Source organism: Amphiura filiformis, chromosome 8 (genome assembly GCF_039555335.1).
Source record: "Amphiura filiformis chromosome 8, Afil_fr2py, whole genome shotgun sequence".
NCBI classification, from domain to species: domain Eukaryota; kingdom Metazoa; phylum Echinodermata; class Ophiuroidea; order Amphilepidida; family Amphiuridae; genus Amphiura; species Amphiura filiformis.
The window spans coordinates 67,025,031-67,044,858 of record NC_092635.1 but is presented as its reverse complement, the minus strand read 5'-3'; the positions used below and the strand labels follow the sequence as shown (position 1 = coordinate 67,044,858).

At 40.8% G+C, this 19,828-nt stretch overlaps 1 protein-coding gene across 1 annotated transcript in view; it reads left to right on the top strand.

The window, feature by feature from the left end:
* Positions 1 to 19,828, top strand: part of LOC140159678 (uncharacterized) — a 66,185-nt gene that overhangs the window by 42,683 nt on the left and 3,674 nt on the right. The window contains exons 9-13 of the mRNA XM_072183173.1: positions 5 to 6,924; positions 7,431 to 7,589; positions 7,905 to 7,994; positions 12,431 to 12,539; positions 13,621 to 13,698. Coding sequence (XP_072039274.1) covers positions 5 to 6,924; positions 7,431 to 7,589; positions 7,905 to 7,994; positions 12,431 to 12,539; positions 13,621 to 13,698 — 7,356 coding nt within the window. The remainder of the gene's footprint in view (positions 1 to 4; positions 6,925 to 7,430; positions 7,590 to 7,904; positions 7,995 to 12,430; positions 12,540 to 13,620; positions 13,699 to 19,828) is intronic.

The window sequence follows — 19,828 nt, the reverse complement described above, 5'->3', positions numbered from 1 at the left end:
CCAGTAAAGGAAACGTATCCGCCTCCACCTCCACCAGTAGTGAAAACGTATGGACCAGAACCGTATAGGAGGCCTACATATCCGCCTCCACCCCCGCCAATTGTGAAAACGTATGGACCAGAACCGTATAGGAGGCCTACATATCCGCCTCCACCTCCGCCAATTGTGAAAACGTATGGACCAGAACCGTATAGGAGCCCTACATATCCGCCTCCACCCCCGCCAATAGTGAATACGTATGGACCAGAACCGTATAAGAGGCCTACATATCCGCCTCCACCTCCACCAGTAGTGAAAACGTATGGACCCGAACCGTATAGGAGGCCTACATATCCGCCTCCACCCCCGCCAATAGTGAAAACGTATGGACCAGAACCGTATAGGAGGCCTACATATCCGCCTCCACCTCCGCCAATTGTGAAAACGTACGGACCAGAACCGTATAGGAGGCCTACATATCCGCCTCCACCTCCGCCAATAGTGAAAACGTATGGACCAGAACCGTATAAGAGGCCTACATATCCGCCTCCACCTCCACCAGTAGTGAAAACGTATGGACCAGAACCGTATAAGAGGCCTACATATCCGCCTCCACCTCCGCCAATAGTGAAAACGTATGGACCAGAACCGTATAGGAGGCCTACATATCCGCCTCCACCTCCGCCAATAGTGAAAACGTATGGACCAGAACCGTATAGGAGGCCTACATATCCGCCTCCACCTCCGCCAATAGTGAAAACGTATGGACCAGAACCGTATAAGAGGCCTACATATCCGCCTCCACCTCCACCAGTAGTGAAAACGTATGGACCAGAACCGTATAGGAGGCCTACATATCCGCCTCCACCTCCGCCAATAGTGAAAACGTATGGACCAGAACCGTATAGGAGGCCTACATATCCGCCTCCACCTCCGCCAATAGTGAAAACGTATGGACCAGAACCGTATGTAATGCCTACATATCCGCCTCCACCTCCACCAGTAAGGGAAACGTATCCGCCTCCACCTCCACCAGTAAAGGAAACGTATCCGCCTCCACCTCCACCAGTAAAGGAAACGTATCCGCCTCCACCTCCGCCAGTAAGGGAAACGTATCGGCCAGCACCGTATGTAAGGCCTACATATCCACCCCCACCTCCACCAGTTAAGGAAACGTATCCGCCTCCACCTCCACCAGTAAAGGAAACGTATCCGCCTCCACCTCCGCCAGTAAAGGAAACGTATGGGCCAGCACCGTATGTAAAGCCTACATATCCGCCTCCACCTCCACCAGTAGTGAAAACGTATGGACCAGAACCGTATAAGAGGCCTACATATCCACCTCCACCTCCACCAGTAGTGAAAACGTATGGACCAGAACCGTATAAGAGGCCTACATATCCACCTCCACCTCCACCAGTAGTGAAAACGTATGGACCAGAACCGTATGTAAGGCATACATATCCGCCTCCACCTCCACCAGTAGTGAAAACGTATGGACCAGAACCGTATAAGAGGCCTACATATCCACCTCCACCTCCACCAGTAGTGAAAACGTATGGACCAGAACCGTATAAGAGGCCTACATATCCACCTCCACCTCCACCAGTAGTGAAAACGTATGGACCAGAACCGTATGTAAGGCCTACATATCCGCCTCCACCTCCACCAGTAGTGAAAACGTATGGACCAGAACCGTATAAGAGGCCTACATATCCACCTCCACCTCCACCAGTAGTGAAAACGTATGGACCAGAACCGTATAAGAGGCCTACATATCCACCTCCACCTCCACCAGTAGTGAAAACGTATGGACCAGAACCGTATAAGAGGCCTACATATCCACCTCCACCTCCACCAGTAGTGAAAACGTATGGACCAGAACCGTATGTAAGGCCTACATATCCGCCTCCACCTCCACCAGTAGTGAAAACGTATGGACCAGAACCGTATAAGAGGCCTACATATCCGCCTCCACCTCCACCAGTAGTGAAAACGTATGGACCAGAACCGTATAAGAGGCCTACATATCCGCCTCCACCTCCACCAGTACTGAAAACAACGTATGCGCCACCCCGATGTCCTCCATATTCATTCCAGTGTAATGATGGTAGGTGCATACCTGAGAAAGTAGTTTGCGATGATTACAACGATTGTTTATATGGCGAAGACGAGCGCGATTGTTCACCAGGTCCTATTGAGAAATGCCCTGGACAATTTGAATGTAAGAATGGGCACTGTATTCCGTTAGATTGGAAGTGTGATGATTACAATGACTGCGTAGACGGAGATGATGAACAAGATTGCAAGCCCCCACCAATTACTACATGTCCAGGTCGTTTTACATGCGACAACGGTTTTTGTATTGATTTGAACAAAGTTTGCGATCGATATGATGATTGCACCAATGGTGAAGACGAAGATCAAGACTGTGGTCCCGGGAATGTTATCAAGTGCGCTCCAAATTACTTTCAGTGCAATAACGGTCAATGCTTTCCTGAGAGAGCTGTCTGCGATGGATACAGAGATTGTGTTGACGGCGATGATGAAGAACAAGATTGTACTCCAGGAAATATCGGGCAGTGTCCTCTATATTATTTTAGATGTAACGACGGCCAATGCATACTCGAACTAGTGATTTGTGACGGATACAGAGATTGCATTGGTGGTGAAGATGAACAACAAAATTGTCCTGCACAACAAAAAACTTGCCCTGATAATTATTTTCAGTGTAATGATTTTTCATGTATTCCACAAAAATATGTATGCAATACTGGTAAAGACTGCTATGGTGGTGAAGATGAGCTTAATTGTAAGCCTGACAATATCTGTGACGGGTTCGCTTGTAAGGACGGGTATTGTTTGCTCAAGATATTAGTGTGCGATGGGTACGGAGACTGTTTAGATGGCGAAGACGAAAAGCAGGACTGCCCACCAGGTCCGTTAGAAAAATGTCCAACGCAATTTGAATGCAACGATGGATCTTGCATACCAGCTGAGAATGTTTGTAATGGACGTCGCGATTGTTATGGCGGAGAGGATGAACGACAAAATTGTGGTCCGGGACAAGTCAAACAATGTCCGCAGTACTTCTTTCAATGTCATGATGGCACCTGTATCCACGAAAGTCAAGTGTGCGATGGGGTCATAGATTGTCATCAAAAAGAAGATGAAGATCGAGACTGTAGTCCTGGAAAAGTTGAACAATGTCCTCCATATTACTTTCAGTGTAACGATGGTTCGTGCATTCCTGACAACAAGGTATGCAATGGATACAACGACTGTTACGGGAACGAAGACGAAGACAAATGTGCACCAGGTCCTTTAGGAAGGTGCCCTGGAAACTTTGAATGCCGCAATGGATATTGTATTCCTTATAGTAAAGTGTGTGATGCCAATATAGATTGTGCAAATGGTGAAGATGAGGCTGGGTGCGGTGCACCAACAGAACCTAAACCGATAGAGCCACCGGCATTTGAATGTGAAGCATCCCAGTTTGATTGTGGAGATGGTGTCCATTGTGTGCCATTAAGTGCCAAGTGTAATAGAATCAATGATTGCCCAAGAGGACAAGATGAAGAAGGGTGTATTTTTGTTTGTGCTGGCGTTACATGTAGTGACGGCACCTGTATTTTGGAAAGGTTCGTGTGCGATGGTGTTCCGGATTGCTCGGATGGTAGAGATGAAGACTTTTGCCCGATAAATTGCGGTGAGGACTTTTCTTGCGGAGGCGGAGTTTGCATTGCTCAAACCCGTGTATGTGATAGGGTTGTAGATTGTAGCGGCGGCGAAGACGAGCAAGACTGCTGTGGTTCGGCATTTACATGTAATGATGGAGGTTGTTTGCCTTCAGTATTTGTCTGCGACGGTGTGACGCATTGTCCTGAAGGTGAAGATGAAGTTAATTGTGCTGGAGCGATAACAGATTGTGACAACCGGTTCAAATGCGAAGATTCAACAGACGAGAACTGTCTTGGTGTGGAAGAAGTTTGCAATGGGATCGCAGACTGTATTGGTGGCGAGGATGAGATATCTTGTAATGAAAACCTATGCAATGGATTCATATGTGGGATTAACAAATGCATTCCGAGAGAGCAGGTCTGCAATGGGTGGATAGACTGTTACAATGGAGACGATGAAGCTCATTGTACATCAGGAACAGATCCGTGCTCGGGACTTTTCGAATGTCTGGATGGGTACTGTTTACCTCTTATGAAAAGATGTGATGGAACGGCAGACTGCTTTGGTGGTGAAGATGAGGAAAACTGTATAGCGACACCAAGACCACAAATACCGGCACAGAGACCGACAGCAAGACCTGTGCCACCTCTTCCTTGTCTTAATCAATTTGACTGTGGTGGTGGAACTTGCTTACCTCTAGAGGCAGTGTGTGATGGTGTGATAAATTGTAGGACAGCTATAGATGAGGAGAATTGCTTCGGACCAATTATTGAGGAACCGGTACAAGAACTAAACAATGCGCCAGTGCCGTTTAAAAAGCCTACATATGCGACACCACCTCCACCAGTAAAGAAAACGTACGCACCAAAACCGTATGTAAAGCCTACATATCCACCCCCACCTCCACCAGTAAAGGAAACGTATCCGCCCCCACCTCCACCAGTAAAGGAAACGTATCCGCCTCCACCTCCACCAGTAAAGGAAACGTATCGGCCAGCACCGTATGTAAGGCCTACATATCCACCCCCACCTCCACCAGTAAAGGAAACGTATCCGCCTCCACCTCCACCAGTAAAGGAAACGTATCCGCCTCCACCTCCACCAGTAAAGGAAACGTATCGACCAGCACCGTATGTAAGGCCTACATATCCACCCCCACCTCCACCAGTAAAGGAAACGTATCCGCCTCCACCTCCACCAGTAGTGAAAACGTATAGACCAGAACCGTATGTAAGGCCTACATATCCGCCTCCACCTCCACCAGTAAAGGAAACGTATCCGCCTCCACCTCCACCAGTAGTGAAAACGTATGGACCAGAACCGTATGTAAGGCCTACATATCCACCCCCACCTCCACCAGTAAAGGAAACGTATCCGCCTCCACCTCCGCCAGTAAGGGAAACCTATCGGCCAGCACAGTATGTAAGGCCTACATATCCACCCCCACCTCCACCAGTAAAGGAAACGTACCCGCCTCCACCAGTAAAGGAAACATATCGGCCACCGCCGTATGTAAAGCCTACATATCCGCCTCCACCTCCACCAGTAAAGGAAACGTATGCGCCCAAACCGTATGAAAGGCCACCAACAAGATGCCAAGGGTTATTTGATTGTGGTGATGCTTATTGTGTAACTTTAGCTGAGCGTTGCGATGGAATCAAGGATTGTAGAACGGGTAAAGACGAAGAAGATTGTGTTGGACCGATTTCTTCACCTCCTAGGTGTTACGGCCAATTTGATTGTGGTGATGGTTATTGTGTTCCACTAAATAGAAAATGTGATGGAAACAGAGATTGCAGAAGTGGAAAAGATGAAGAAGGTTGTATTGGTCCGATTTCGTCGCCTGCCAGGTGTTACGGGCAATTTGATTGCGGTGATGGTTCTTGTGTTCCACTAAATAAAAAATGTGATAGAAACAGAGATTGTAGAAGTGGAAAAGATGAAGAAGATTGTATTGGTCCGATTTCGTCGCCTCCCAGGTGTTACGGGCAATTTGATTGCGGTGATGGTTCTTGTGTTCCACTAAATAAAAAATGTGATAGAAACAGAGATTGCAGAAGTGGAAAAGATGAAGAAGATTGTATTGGTCCGATTTCGTCGCCTCCCAGGTGTTACGGGCAATTTGATTGCGGTGATGGTTCTTGTGTTCCACTAAATAAAAAATGTGATAGAAACAGAGATTGTAGAAGTGGAAAAGACGAAGAAGATTGTGTTGGACCGATTTCTTCACCTCCCAGGTGTTACGGGCAATTTGATTGCGGCGATGGTTATTGCGTAGCACTTGATAAAAAATGTGATAGAAACAGAGATTGCAGAAGTGGAAAAGATGAAGAAAATTGTATTGGACCGATTTCGTCGCCTCCCAGGTGTTACGGGCAATTTGATTGCGGTGATGGTTATTGCGTAGCACTTGATAAAAAATGTGATAGAAACAGAGATTGCAGAAGTGGAAAAGACGAAGAAGATTGTGTTGGACCGATTTCTTCACCTCCCAGGTGTTACGGGCAATTTGATTGCGGCGATGGTTATTGCGTAGCACTTGATAAAAAATGTGATAGAAACAGAGATTGCAGAAGTGGAAAAGACGAAGAAGATTGTATTGGACCGATTTCTTCACCTCCCAGGTGTTACGGCCAATTTGATTGCGGTGATGGTAATTGTGTAGGACGTGATAAACAATGCAATGGATACAACGATTGCAGGACAGGAAGAGACGAGGAAAATTGTCTCGGACCGATAAGAGGACCAACCTATTCTAGCTGTCCGAATCAATTTGACTGTGGTGACGATTATTGCATACCAAACAGTCTTGTTTGTAACGGTAGAAGCGAATGCCCATCTGGTAAAGATGAGATTGATTGTAAGGATGATCTTGTCAGATGTCCAAACCAATTTGCATGTCACAATGGACTTTGTATCGATACGAAATACGTGTGTAATGGTAGAAGCGAATGTCTCAATGGGGAAGATGAAACGGATTGTACAAAGCTGATACACGAGCCATGTCCAGATGATCAATTTCAATGTATCGATGGCGATTGTATACCTGCGAAACATGTTTGTAACGAGCGTAAGGACTGTTTGAAAGGAGAGGATGAAGCGGCTTGTAATAAACGTGATTGCCCTATTGGAGACTTCAAGTGTGACGATGGGGAATGTATACCGTCTGAGAAGGAGTGTGATGGCAAATATCTTGATTGTCTTGGAGGCGAAGACGAAGGAAACTGTCCAGATGTACCAACGTGTGCCGCAAATGAATTTAAGGTAAAGTTTGCTGCCAATGCAACAAAAACTGTTTTGCCAGCCCCTTTACTCTGTTCTATAGGAGGTCACCAGTATGGAAATTTATTAGACTCATAATGTTCTATTCATGTTTTATTAATATCCCTATCACTGAAAATATGGAGCACTCGGGTTGATCTGTTCTAGAGGTGTGAGGCATTTTGTATATGTGCAATCTCCCGGTTCTTCAACGCGGATAGTGGGGGCATATAATTCATACAGGGATCTCTAGTGTGTCGGGAATATAATGTACTTAAAATGTATTTAGTCCAAAGGCTACAAGCCACACCATTTGACTCCATTCCCCAGGATAAGGAAAGGGTGTGGGGGGGGGGGGGAAGTACTGATAATGTCCCCCTTGCAGGACAAGGTACTGTTTTTAAACAGGATTACAAATTCAAGAGTTAAAACGAAGAATATGGCAGTTACTAATAGATAATGGCAAATGAAATACTAACTCTTTTATATCAATCCAATTTACTGTTTAGTGTCCTGATGGTGTTTGTATCCCTGTTGCGTGGCGGTGTGATGGCAGTTTTGAGGACTGCTTTGGAGGCACAGACGAGGCTGATTGTACGCCAGGTGGTTTATCCGATGAGTGTCAATCCGACCAATTCCACTGTAAAAGTGGCAAGTGTATATCAGAGGTAAGTTTAATGATCTTTTTTTTTGCTTGATATAAATCTTTTGTTTTTTTTATCATGTTCCAAAAGGTCAGCTTTTCGAGACCATTGGCACAAAAAATCTTTTGAAAGGAGATCTTTGATTCTCAGTCTCCAAATAGTGTAAAATTTGTTTAAGTTATTAATATTGGTAAATAAAATGACCTATGACACAGTAGCGTTTCCAAAATGGGAACCGGGTTACATAAATGCGGACTGTCTTTTTTGCTGTATTTATTATGAAAGAATAACCTTTACTAAAACTTTCAAACATATTCTTGCATTTTATTTAATTTCAAGGCTAATCACTGTGATGGCAAATACCGGGACTGTCCGGACGGCGATGATGAGATTGGTTGTCCCTCAGTTTGTGGCGTCTCAGAATTCAAGGTACATTATTTTTACATGTATTTCCTCTTCCGCACACTTTTGCTTTCTATATAATGCGAGATGCCTTTTTTTCTCACATTTTGAGATGGGATTATGGAAGAAGAGCATTTCCTCATTACTAAATATACTGCACCAAAAGGTATCCTATCACAAATCCCCGGGGGTACTTAGCACAAATGACCATACGCGGACGTGCCGGAAATATGGGTAGCATTTTCGCCCTTTTGGTATATCAATAACCCCTTTTTGTAAGCCAATTTTGGTATATGAATGGGTCCTTTTTTCAACATTTTCTCGAAAAATTTTGCCTCAATCTAGCCAAAATGTCGAAATTTTACAAATTTACAAACTAAGACAATATGGGTTAAATTTGGCCGAAAATTTGAATTTTGGAATATCAATGGGTCCAATTTCGTGAAAATTTGGTATATTTATGGGTCCACTTTCAAATCCTTAGCGGCACACCCCTACCAAAATCAAACTTGAGTACCCCCACCCCCGGGCACAAATCATTGAATCAAATGTGAGCTCAATAAGTAATGTAACAAGTATTTTGATTAGATGAAGGTCCAGTTTTAAAAGTGACAAAATGGACTATGCAAAAATCAACGGACTATAATACTGGTTTGAGAGTGGTGGATCATGGCTAATTTTATGAGCGCTTTTTTATTTAGAGGTTAATAACTGCGCATCGGTTATTTGGAGGGCATTGTGAATAATCTAAACATTTTGCCTTTGGAACGGAGGAATATCCCGAGGGCCGCAGCCCCGAGGGATATTCCGAGGTCCCAAGCAAAATGCAAAATTTCAGTTGATTCCGATATTGCGTTTGCCGAGTTATGCATGATTATGTGTATTACAGTGCTCCATAGACAATACGTTGTAATTTCGTTCTGGTGCATGCCAGAACGAAATTCAAATTTCACGATATCTTTGCTAAACAAATTAATCTGCAAGAAATATTTTGTACATAAACATTATGTAGCTAGAGGTTTCCAGTGATATAAAAATCTCAACTTTTTTGGAGAAAAGTGGGGAGGATGAGGCTGTGAATCACGAAATGCCCTTTTAAATAAAGGTTGACTGAAGAAATTGCGTTGTCTCTATGTTGCGCTTGATAGATTTTTTTCACCTTGCATATATAGGCCAGTTTGTGACTTTTAAAATGCGACCTTCGGCCATTCAAAAGCTTGTAACTTTGCTTGCAGAGGCTTGAAAATGCGCAGGATAAGAAAGTGCACATTGAGTTTAAAATTTTTTTTTTTCCAAGTGATCGGATACATTTTGACGCATTATTAGTTAATGACACGAATTTAGCAATTTTGAAATTCAACACGTGTATAAATTTTGATGACTTTTTGCCATCATAACCTATTCCGGTTCAATAACTTTCATGTAATAACTATTTTTTTTTTTTCAGTTCAGTTCTCTCCATATGGAGAGATTTTATTTCTCAGTATATATAGGCCTTCGGCCTTACAATACAATAAAGTACAGTACAATATATTTACCCATCACCAGGGGGCAAAAGAGTTTGCCTGATTTTATGAGCATTAAAATAAATTTTGATAATGAAATTATAGTTTGTTGATTTCTAGACTGAAATAGAGTAATAAAATAATTGAAATTTGGAATACACTCTGGCAATAAGCGATTTCTTTCATTAGCATAAGCAGGACATTTTAATACAAAATGATACAAATCTTCAATTTCACCAGTGTGGCAGATTTTACAAATACGTAAATTTCGAGGAACCTTAAACCATATTCCACGAACATATTCTAACTCAAGAACACCCAATCTGGCTTTGGTCAGAAGTATTTTATGAAATGGTTTCTCCAGCCACAATAAATAGTCTTCCACCACTAGATTTTCTTTGATTTGAGTATAAAAAGTAAGTGATGAATATGTACTTAATGCATTTCGCCAATTTTGTATATCAATATCTTTACATCTCTGTTTGAAAACATCAATAAAATAATTTACATTGTCAACACCTTGAGCAATCCATATTTCACCAAAACCGTAAGAGTACAGAATATTTTTGATCTTCATAGCCCAGCATTCTTTACCATTCTCTGCCTTTTTTTATTGAAACTCATAGCTTTGTCTTAAAAACCTGTTATTATCCAGTGATAAAATGTAAAACCAATACTTAATACAGTTAATAAGTGAATTTACCAACAGTGCATTTCTACCAAGTTCACCACGAATGGCACAGTGTGGGATAGATTTACCTGATTTAGATACACCAAGAACATAACGACAAAACTTAATATGTACTCTTTCAATTATCTGGGACTCAGATGTTCTTGGCTTGAAAATGCGCAGGATAAGAAAGTGCACATTGAGTTTAAAATTTTTTTTTCCAAGTGATCGGATACATTTTGACGCATTATTAGTTAATGACACGAATTTAGCAATTTTGAAATTCAACACGTGTATAAATTTTGATGACTTTTTGCCATCATAACCTATTCCGGTTCAATAACCTTCATGTAATAACTATTGAAAACCTGTAAGTGGAATATATTGAAGAAAGGACATTTTCTACGTGTAAATTGCTCCCGAAATTGAAATAATTTATACGCGCCCTACAGGAGACGAATTCGTTTTTAAACTTAAAAAGAAAACTCCCTCTCACTACAAAGCAATGTTTGAATCGGTGTGAGAATAAAATCTGAGTGCGGCATAATGACTTCTTTAGAGATGTGGCATGTGATTTTAGTGATGGTGCCCGTCTTATTATACCATTACAGACATCCTACAGTTGGTTGCCGCCCTCATTCTATTTCACAATATTATTGCAATACGAGTACGCTGATAAGGATATTTTAATTATTAATGGTGTCTTCCTTTGCATGTGACGTAGATTGAGGGCACAATCAACCTAACTGATTATTACTAGGGGGTGGTGGCCAGAATACCATAAAGCTTGATGTTGCCACACAGTGTAACTAGCTGTAAATAAATGATGCAGGCTCGTTCACTGATATTCATGTTAAGTAAATGGAAATAATTTAAAATATCAAACAAAAACACCCTAGATACTAAGAAAATATGAAGCAGTTTAGAATAAAATACTTGGTCGAATCATTTGAACTAAAACATGTTACAAAGTAATTCTCATTCTAAATTCGTATGAGGCAGAAAATAGACTCCTGTAGAAGAACTCTTTTTGTACAGATTAACAATTCAAATACATAGCAACCCGGTCTAAAATGTTGCCACATTACTCATGTTACTATATAATTGGACTACATGGAGCAACGGTGACTGAATACATTAACCTACTCAAAATGTAAAGGATCAAACTTATTTAGTAGCATTTTCCATAAAACATCGGATCAGATAAGTGTCATTTCATTCAGTAATGTTCAGGCAGTAAAACACTCACACTAGCACGACACTGGGAAACACTTTGGTCAGCAACAATAGAATTAACAGAAAAGTAAGAATACAGGATTGTCAAAGTTGTATTTTTCAATATTTGTTTGAGTAGCTTCTTGTAATAATTTTGAGATTTCGGGGATGAAATTAGGATTGCAGGTTTGTGTCGGGGAGCGATCGTTATTTATGACGGGGGAATTGGCGTTTTGAGGGGAGAACCAGAATTTTTTTTTTTTTTTTTTTCTTGAGGGGGAACGTGAAATTTTTTGTTGAACCACGAGGGGGGATTGTTAAATTTTAAATGGAGAAATTCGAGAAAACAAGGGGAATACGAAAACTTCGAGCGGACGCGAGGGGGGAACACGGATTTTTTTGTCGATATTTTTTCCAAAATGCCCATCCCCCTGCCGTAAATATCGATCGGTCCCTTAGGTAGATTCGCCATGTGATATCTAAGATGAAGATTTGTTTTTATGGTCATGGTCTTATGTTGCAGAATATCGTCACTCTGCTACAATAATTGCTTAATTCATTTTTTGCAATTTTGAGAACAAGTACAAAAGATAGTTCAAGCATGCTTTTAAACATATTTATTCACCGCTCTTTGCACAAAAACAAATGATAATAAGACAAATAAAAGGAATAATCAGTAATGATTAGGGTGATTACGTAACTGATGCATGCTTGAACTATATTTGGTACTTTTGCTCAAAATTACAAGAAATGAGTTCGGCAATCATTGTAAAACCAACCACTTAGCGGCAGAAATGAAAATGGAGATTTAAACACCAGGATAAACTGCTGATTTTACTTTAAAATGAGAACTCACTTTTTGAAATCAGTTACAGTAAAAATGTTTTATGAGGCAAAACAAGCTCAAATTTCTTTTTATTTTCTTTATATTATATATTTTTTCATTGTTATCTGCCAATAAAGCCGCGAAGTGGTCGGTTTTGATGTGATGGTTCGCAAATGGTCATTATTGTCACAGAGTCGTTGCGTAAGATACATTAACTAAATTTATAACGTTGCTTTTGACGTTGCAGTGTTTGGATGGGCGTTGTATTTCCAGCTTTGGCCTGTGTAACGGTAGACCAGACTGTCCAAGAGCAGAAGACGAGGACCCAGATAACTGCAACGAGGTCTTCGCGAATGGTAAGATCACAATGTGGTTTATAACACATGGATACAAAATAATGCTTTGTATTTTTAGATTGTACAAAAATACTTGAGAAATGTATTTCCAGACACTATTTACTAGTATTTCGTACCACTTTTGAGTGACCTGATCATGTTTTATTTTTTGACCGGTAATGTTTGTTATTGTAGGACTTCTGTAGCCTCACTCACTCAGCCTCCGCAAGCTTTCTGGGTATCGATATGTCGGGAGGCAAACATCCGACATGTCGATACTATTATCGATACTCACGCAGTTTGAAACACGGATTTGAGTTTACCAATTTTATTATCAGTAAGTTCCAGAAACAAGTTAACAACAAGTGTATTGAAGCCTAACAGCTAAAACTACATGGATCATGCATCAAACAAACGAAAGTGGTATTGCAAATCCGCAATTTGAGATAATCTAAGCATGTGTGCCATGTCGTTTGTGTATCGATACTGACATTGAGTGTTTCGACATGTCGGAAGTCTATGTATTTTCCGACTATCGATACTTACGACAATCGATTACAGCACTCTGTGTACATGTTAAAAAACGCATAATAATTTACAAATCAAAATATGAATACATGGCCCTAAGAGCCCTACGTATACGAATGGGTGCATGGGTTTTTTCCACATGCCACACACAGGAAACAGAAATTCTGACAAATAAAATAACACGCACAAAGAAACAAACAAAATAACACCTAAATAATTTAACGGTAAAATGTATTTTCAATACGAAAGGTCAACATTTTCAAATGATGGACGGCTTTTCATCACAGCTACATACTTTAAGTACATATCATTAGGTTACTTCGAGGACTGATAAATATCAAACATATCAGAAATATCAACTTTTAATAATTTTGCATAAAATGTGTATTATAGGCCTATAGCGATTTCTAGAAAATCATAAATATTTATCAGAAGGACATTTCTTGTATTTAGAAAAAAAAAATTGGTGTATACGATGTACTCTTTGGTCCTACAAAGAAATAATGTGCAAACGTTGATATCCGACTCCTTTTAAAAGTTGCTTACAACTAAATTATATTTATTGAATATTTAGGTCGAGCATTGGATGATACTGAAAACCTAGATTCCCTAACCAATTCCATCAGAGGACTTAAAAACGCAATTGTGAAAGGTGAGTATAATATGTTTTAAACATAAAAAGCCATTTTCAGGTATATTTGGAAAATGCTGTAGACATGAAATGCAAATACAAAGCATTGTCTCAGTTCGGATCTTCGTGTTCCATAACAATACTATTTGTAAAGCATTCAGTAACTCCTAATTTTAGGCCCGATCTAGTAAATCTTAATTGCGAAAAACGTAATATATCCGTCCCCTTCATATATTTTGCTACTACTTAATTTGTTGATTTCAAACATTTTACCTATACGTCTCATTTGAAGTGGTTCATCCTCCTGAGCATTTTGACACCTTTTTTTTAAAATGGAAATCTGTTAAAAATGAGAGTGCAGGCAAAATAATCACACATTTACAATCATTCTGAGCAAGCATTAGTCTTTTAAATGACCTGTATTTATTTAATGGGGGTTTTATAACAAATTTACGATATGAATCCCTCCCCCTAATCCACCTCTCCCTAATCCACAACCACCCTTGGCACATTTCATGCCAAACGTCATAAGAAAATAATTAAAAATTTTAAAACATGATACAAATATGAGTAATATAGAATAAATTAGCCTCAATTTAAGACCGAATACTCAAGATACAATTTTTTGAAATCCAAGCAGAATCCAATGCACATCAGAATGTAACAAAACAACCTTTTTGGGTACCCCAGTATATGACGCAGGATCATTTGTAAACAAATAAAGCCCCAAATATTAATACCAATAAGCCTTCAACAGAACCACAATATGCAATGCAGGAATCCAACTAGCCAGTGGCGTATCGTCATAGGAGCACGGGGTGTTGGTTCGTGCCCCCGAATCGATTATGAAAATTGGAAAAAAATCCCATGGGAAATTGCCGATAAATGGCCCCCATCAAGTCAATCCAATAAAAGGTAAAGCGTGGCCAGGGTGGAGCAGGGGGCAGCCCCCACTGAAAATTTCTGGGACAAAAATGGTGACTGCAAAAAGTAAAGTGTCCTGAAAATGACTAAAAATTAACAAATGGGACGACCATTTGCCCCCCCCCCCTCAATCTAAAATCCTGACTACGCTACGGGCTTTAGAGATTTTTTGAACTGCACATGCAGATTGCGATCTATGTGATAACATATTTCAATCACACCTTTGAATAACTAACCTTACCCAAGTTTAACATGCAATCATGGTATGGAATATAACTTTATGATCTTTCATACGATGCTAAAATAAAGCTTTCATACCACGACAAATTTATACCAAATTGAAAAACGGTAAGGTTTTATTGGGCCGACTTCTACAATGTCCCGTTTGAAACAAGGAGTCCCTAAATGGGCTATTCCATTTAAAATCCACACTATCCCTGTGGAAGATTTTGGCAATATCTTCCACAGAGGGAGTATGAATTTCAAATGGAATGAACACATTATCAGTTCAATTTGAAACACACCCTCCCTCAGTGGAAGATTCAGGTTGAATCTTTCTCAGAGGGTGTATGAAATTCAAATGAGCTGCTTTTTGTGTTCATTCCATTTGAAATTATATTCCCACTGTGGAAGATATTTCCAAAATCTTCCACAGGGTAGTGTGGATTTTAAATGGAATAGCCCATTAAATGAGTAAAGCTTTAAGGTTAAACAAAGTGTTGAAGGGCTTTACCTCCAGAAAAAATATATTATTACCTTATACGTAAGAAAATATGTCTACTTATCATGTAAAATAAAAAAATCCGGAAAAAATTGTGTGAAAATGTGTTTTTAGCCTATTTTTTAGCTGTTATCAAGCACTATTATTCGATTTGTTTACAAGCGCCAAGCAACTGTCGTCTGGGAGAGTGATTGACATCTTTATTATTAGAGAAGAATGGAATCTGTATAGTTCATGAATATTCATGTAGTATTTACACAACCTGTATCCCAGCCATTTTTGCCTAGTTATCGTAATCGTTCATATAAGACGCCCATATGATCCATGGTGTTAAACTGATATTCAACAACTTTATATCTCTCGATCTTTGCGATCCGAAATATTGAATTTCAACTTTAGGCACATCTCTAGCAAGGTAATAAATACCTGTCACAAATAGAGGTCTTGAAATGTTACTTGCAACGTTAAAAATGTGAATAGAGAACAAATCGGGTTCAAACATGCTTCAAAAATATGAAGGTAATTGTCAACGCCTACTACCAGAATAGCCGGAAGAGGGCAGACTTCATAAGGGAGTGTTCATATATTTTAGTGGGGACAAAGAATTTGGAACTTATTTCGGGAAATTTCCTGGGTTTTTGGTTTTGTTTTTTATTTTATCTTCCTGTTCGGGTGTTTCTGGTTGGCACATTTTCGGGGCATTTTCATGCACTTTACAGGAGTTTTTCGTGGTTTCTCTGTAGCTGCCGTGTGTACTTTTCCCCACGTACAGGGTATAAATCCCGGGGTATAAATAAATAAATGAATAATAACATATAAAAAAAGAATCTGGAACTTCAACGTCAAAAAACAAGACAAATTGTACCCTGCTAAAAATATCAACCCATATCCTCTCTGAGAATAAAAATAATAAGACTCCAACCTCACCTGCAAAAAAATATTTTTTCGGGGGATAATTTGGGATAAGTTCGGGCCTATTTTATTGCGACAATTTTCAAAATCTATAAGGTGAAATGTGTCGTGGGGATGTGCGGCAGATTTGGGGTGCATTTTCAGCCATTTAGTTTAGACTCTGTTGTATTTTTAGCCATGATTTTATTGACCCTCAGTGTCATGAAAATTAGGTTCAAGAAGGGTATTTTCAATAATTTTCTCGAAAAAGTAAATATTTGCGAAAACTTTCAGTCCAAAAGTTGATACAATTTTGGGTCTGTTTTCTTCAAATTTGGTTTAAAATCGTACCGTAGTTTTTCGGAGTCACAGCCTCACATCCTTACCCAAACCAGCTTGAGAAGGTTCCCCGGTGTGTGCAAATTTGTAATTTATAGGCCTACACTCGTTATTTAAGCCTAAAATCAAAGTGTTAATACCATTAACACTGCCATGGCCCGTTTTGTCGTGATGACTGGCTTCCAAAATGTAGGCCTATTTTAAATTATAAATCTGGTCCCACTAGAGGTGTGTTTTTACCCGCGGAGGTCTCTCCCTCGGGTTCGTGGATGTGCCACAGTTTTGGGGTAGGCCTACCTTTTCAACGACTATGATGGGTGGGTTTACAGCGAAGACCAACTTTTGGGCGCATTTTGGCAATTTGGAAATTAGGCCAAATTTGGATGACTTTGATCCCCGCGGTACAAATGTTTTGAAGAGACCCGCCCGAGGTGTTTTTATTTAAAAAAATGGTCGGGCCTGCTAAAAAACCTCCCGGAATCAAGCATGGGTAGGCCTTGAGACCCCAACCCAGCGCCGGGACCTACATGACATGATATTCTCCGCGAGTCCACCAGAAAATATAAAAATACAACAACATTTTGATAGGCCTACTATATTTGTCTGTATAAAGAGCTAGGCGTACCGGGATTTGCCGACTCCAATGTTCATTTTGAACCATTAATATTTGAGCCACGGCGCTCGGGAATGTGAAAAGCGGGGGGGGGTAGGAGCAACACATTATTCAGGACGATGCGTGAGATTTTACTCATTTTCCAGCTTTTTGCGTGAGATTTATTACGTAGGCGTGAGATTATACTACCTTGGCGTGAGACCGTGAGAAAGTGACCCAATGCGTGAGACTCACGGCCAATGCGTGAGAGTTGACAGCCCTGCTTGTAGGCCTACCGCGTATGTCTACCGTGATGACAGTAGCGTAGCTGCCGGGGGGGGCAATTGCAAAAATTGCCTATTTGGGCCCCCGCCCCCTAGTGCAAGGAAAAAAGAGGGAAAGGGGGGGGGAGAAAGAGGAAAAAGAGAGGAGAGGGTGAGAGGAGGGGCAGAGAGATGGGGAATCCAAACGATATGCAATACAGCTCAATAGGCCTACCATATACGATTATGATAAGCCTGGCAAAAATTGTCTATTTGGGCCCCCGCCCCCAGTGGGAAATTTGGTGGATATTTGGGCCCCTCCCCATAGGGCCTACAGTCTTGCACCTCCTGGAAAAAATCCCAGCTACGCCGCTGCGTGATGATGTTGCAAACTTGCGGAAGTTCATTCATAAATTTCCCATTTCCACTCGACAACAACAGACCAGCACGCAGCGCGCAGTAGCTAATCCCCGAGCTAATCAGAGACATGTGCGTTTCTCTTTCAACAGAAAATAATGTGACCATGTGACTGACACGATGTACGCTTCAAATAATTATGCTCTCGGCGTCAAAAGTATGATAATGGAAAAAATTTATAATGAACACTCCCTTATTTAGCCACACCTTTCTCGTGTTGCCTGGTATATCAGCAAAATCCTACACTATCGCCTTCCCTTGGTAAAATCCCTGATAAAAACTCGTGATATTGAAATTGAATTTCAGCGCCAGAACTTCCGTCATTCTAGCATCATGGATGGATAGGCTATGCAGTGGCGCCGCTAGGGGGGGCAGTATTTCCCCAATATTTTTTCTTTCTCATCCAGTTTTTAGGCAAAATCCCCACAATTATGTAATTTTCCACTTTTTTTTTTTTTTCAAGTGCAATAAGTGCCCCCGTCTCAAATTCACTTCCCCCCGGGCCCCATGCCCGGAAAAAAATTCTGGTTCCGCCACTACGGGTATGGCCATAGCTAGGGGGCGTCCCCCCCCCCCCGTTGCCCTTGGTTATGCTGGACGTATGAGAAATTTAGAGCTTGTTCAATTCCGCCAATTTTAGAAATTTTAAAGGTAGGCCTATATACAGTGTAGGCATGTATATAGCCTATAGAAAAACGGATCACAGTCAAATAAAATATAAAAATCGTAGGCCCAATAATTTTACTAATGGCATTTATTGAGCTGCTCACTTCTTGAAAATCATATGGTTTAATATTGATATTATATAATTGAGCTCCTTGTCAAGCTCCTCAGTAGGCCTACACATAGGAGAGTGACTGAGCTCCCGCTATTTTCAGAAATGAAGGCCTGGCCTATTAAATGAATAATTAGGATTGAGGCAGCCTTTTGTTTCATTTTACAGAACTTTTTTTTTAATCCCCCAAAATTAGTGGGTTTTTTTTAATGGGGAGTAGGCTTTTAAAACGAAATTCAAATTTGGCAATATTTTCCATTGCTTAATGAATTGATCTGCGTGAAAATGCCTAAACATGTGGCCAGAGCGGGATGACTGGTATAAAAATCTTAACTTGTGAGAAAGGACGTAGGCCTATGGGGTTGTATGCGGCTGTGGTGTGCCGAAATGCCCCTTTAATGTGTGCTAGGTAAAGTCATTCTTCCTTTCGACCTGCCAAAATCAGTAATTTTATTCCCTCCCCGGCCCCGGCTTGCCAAAAATTGCTTTCTCGAAAGGCTGTGCAATCAGTACCGGTATTAGCCTACTAATTATAAGCCAAAATTTCCAAGCGACTCGCTAAAATCGCTTGCCTCCCGTCTCGGCCAGCCGAAAATCGCTTGTCCGCACCCCCTGGACTGCCAAATTTTTGTGGCCCCTCCCCTTGGCCTGCCAAAATGCCCCATCCCTTTGCATATAGCCTATATATAGGCATATGCCAATTTTTGGGATCCCCAATTTCCATACCCATACCCATACCTTAAATGGATTTCTAAATATCTACCTGTTGCAAGCGCAGCATTGGCGCTGGATTTTAAGCTAGAAAATACCTAAATATTTTAAAATCCAAACTCGGCAACACCACTTGCCCTCGGCAACACCACTTGGCAAATACAGCCCGTCGTAACAATGTCGTACGTAAACATGTGTTTTAAAAAGAAATGAGAGTGTCACTTCTGTCCAAAAAAATTCGAATTTTGGCCTTGAGCAGCGACAATCAGAGGTAAGAAAAACACAGTATGACGCAGCTTGAAATATAGAATCACTATGTCAATTTTGAAGTGTGTACTTCAAAGCACAAGCCGAAACGAGGTGAAATGGTTCGAAAAAAATTGATTTCGCTGTATCTTTTATCGCGAAACTAGACAATTTGGCAGCAGCGAGTCGGAAAAATAGCAAATATCTCAATTTTCTGCTATCGAAATGAAAATTTAAATAGCACCTGCATGCAGAAGAGGGTTTATAGAAAT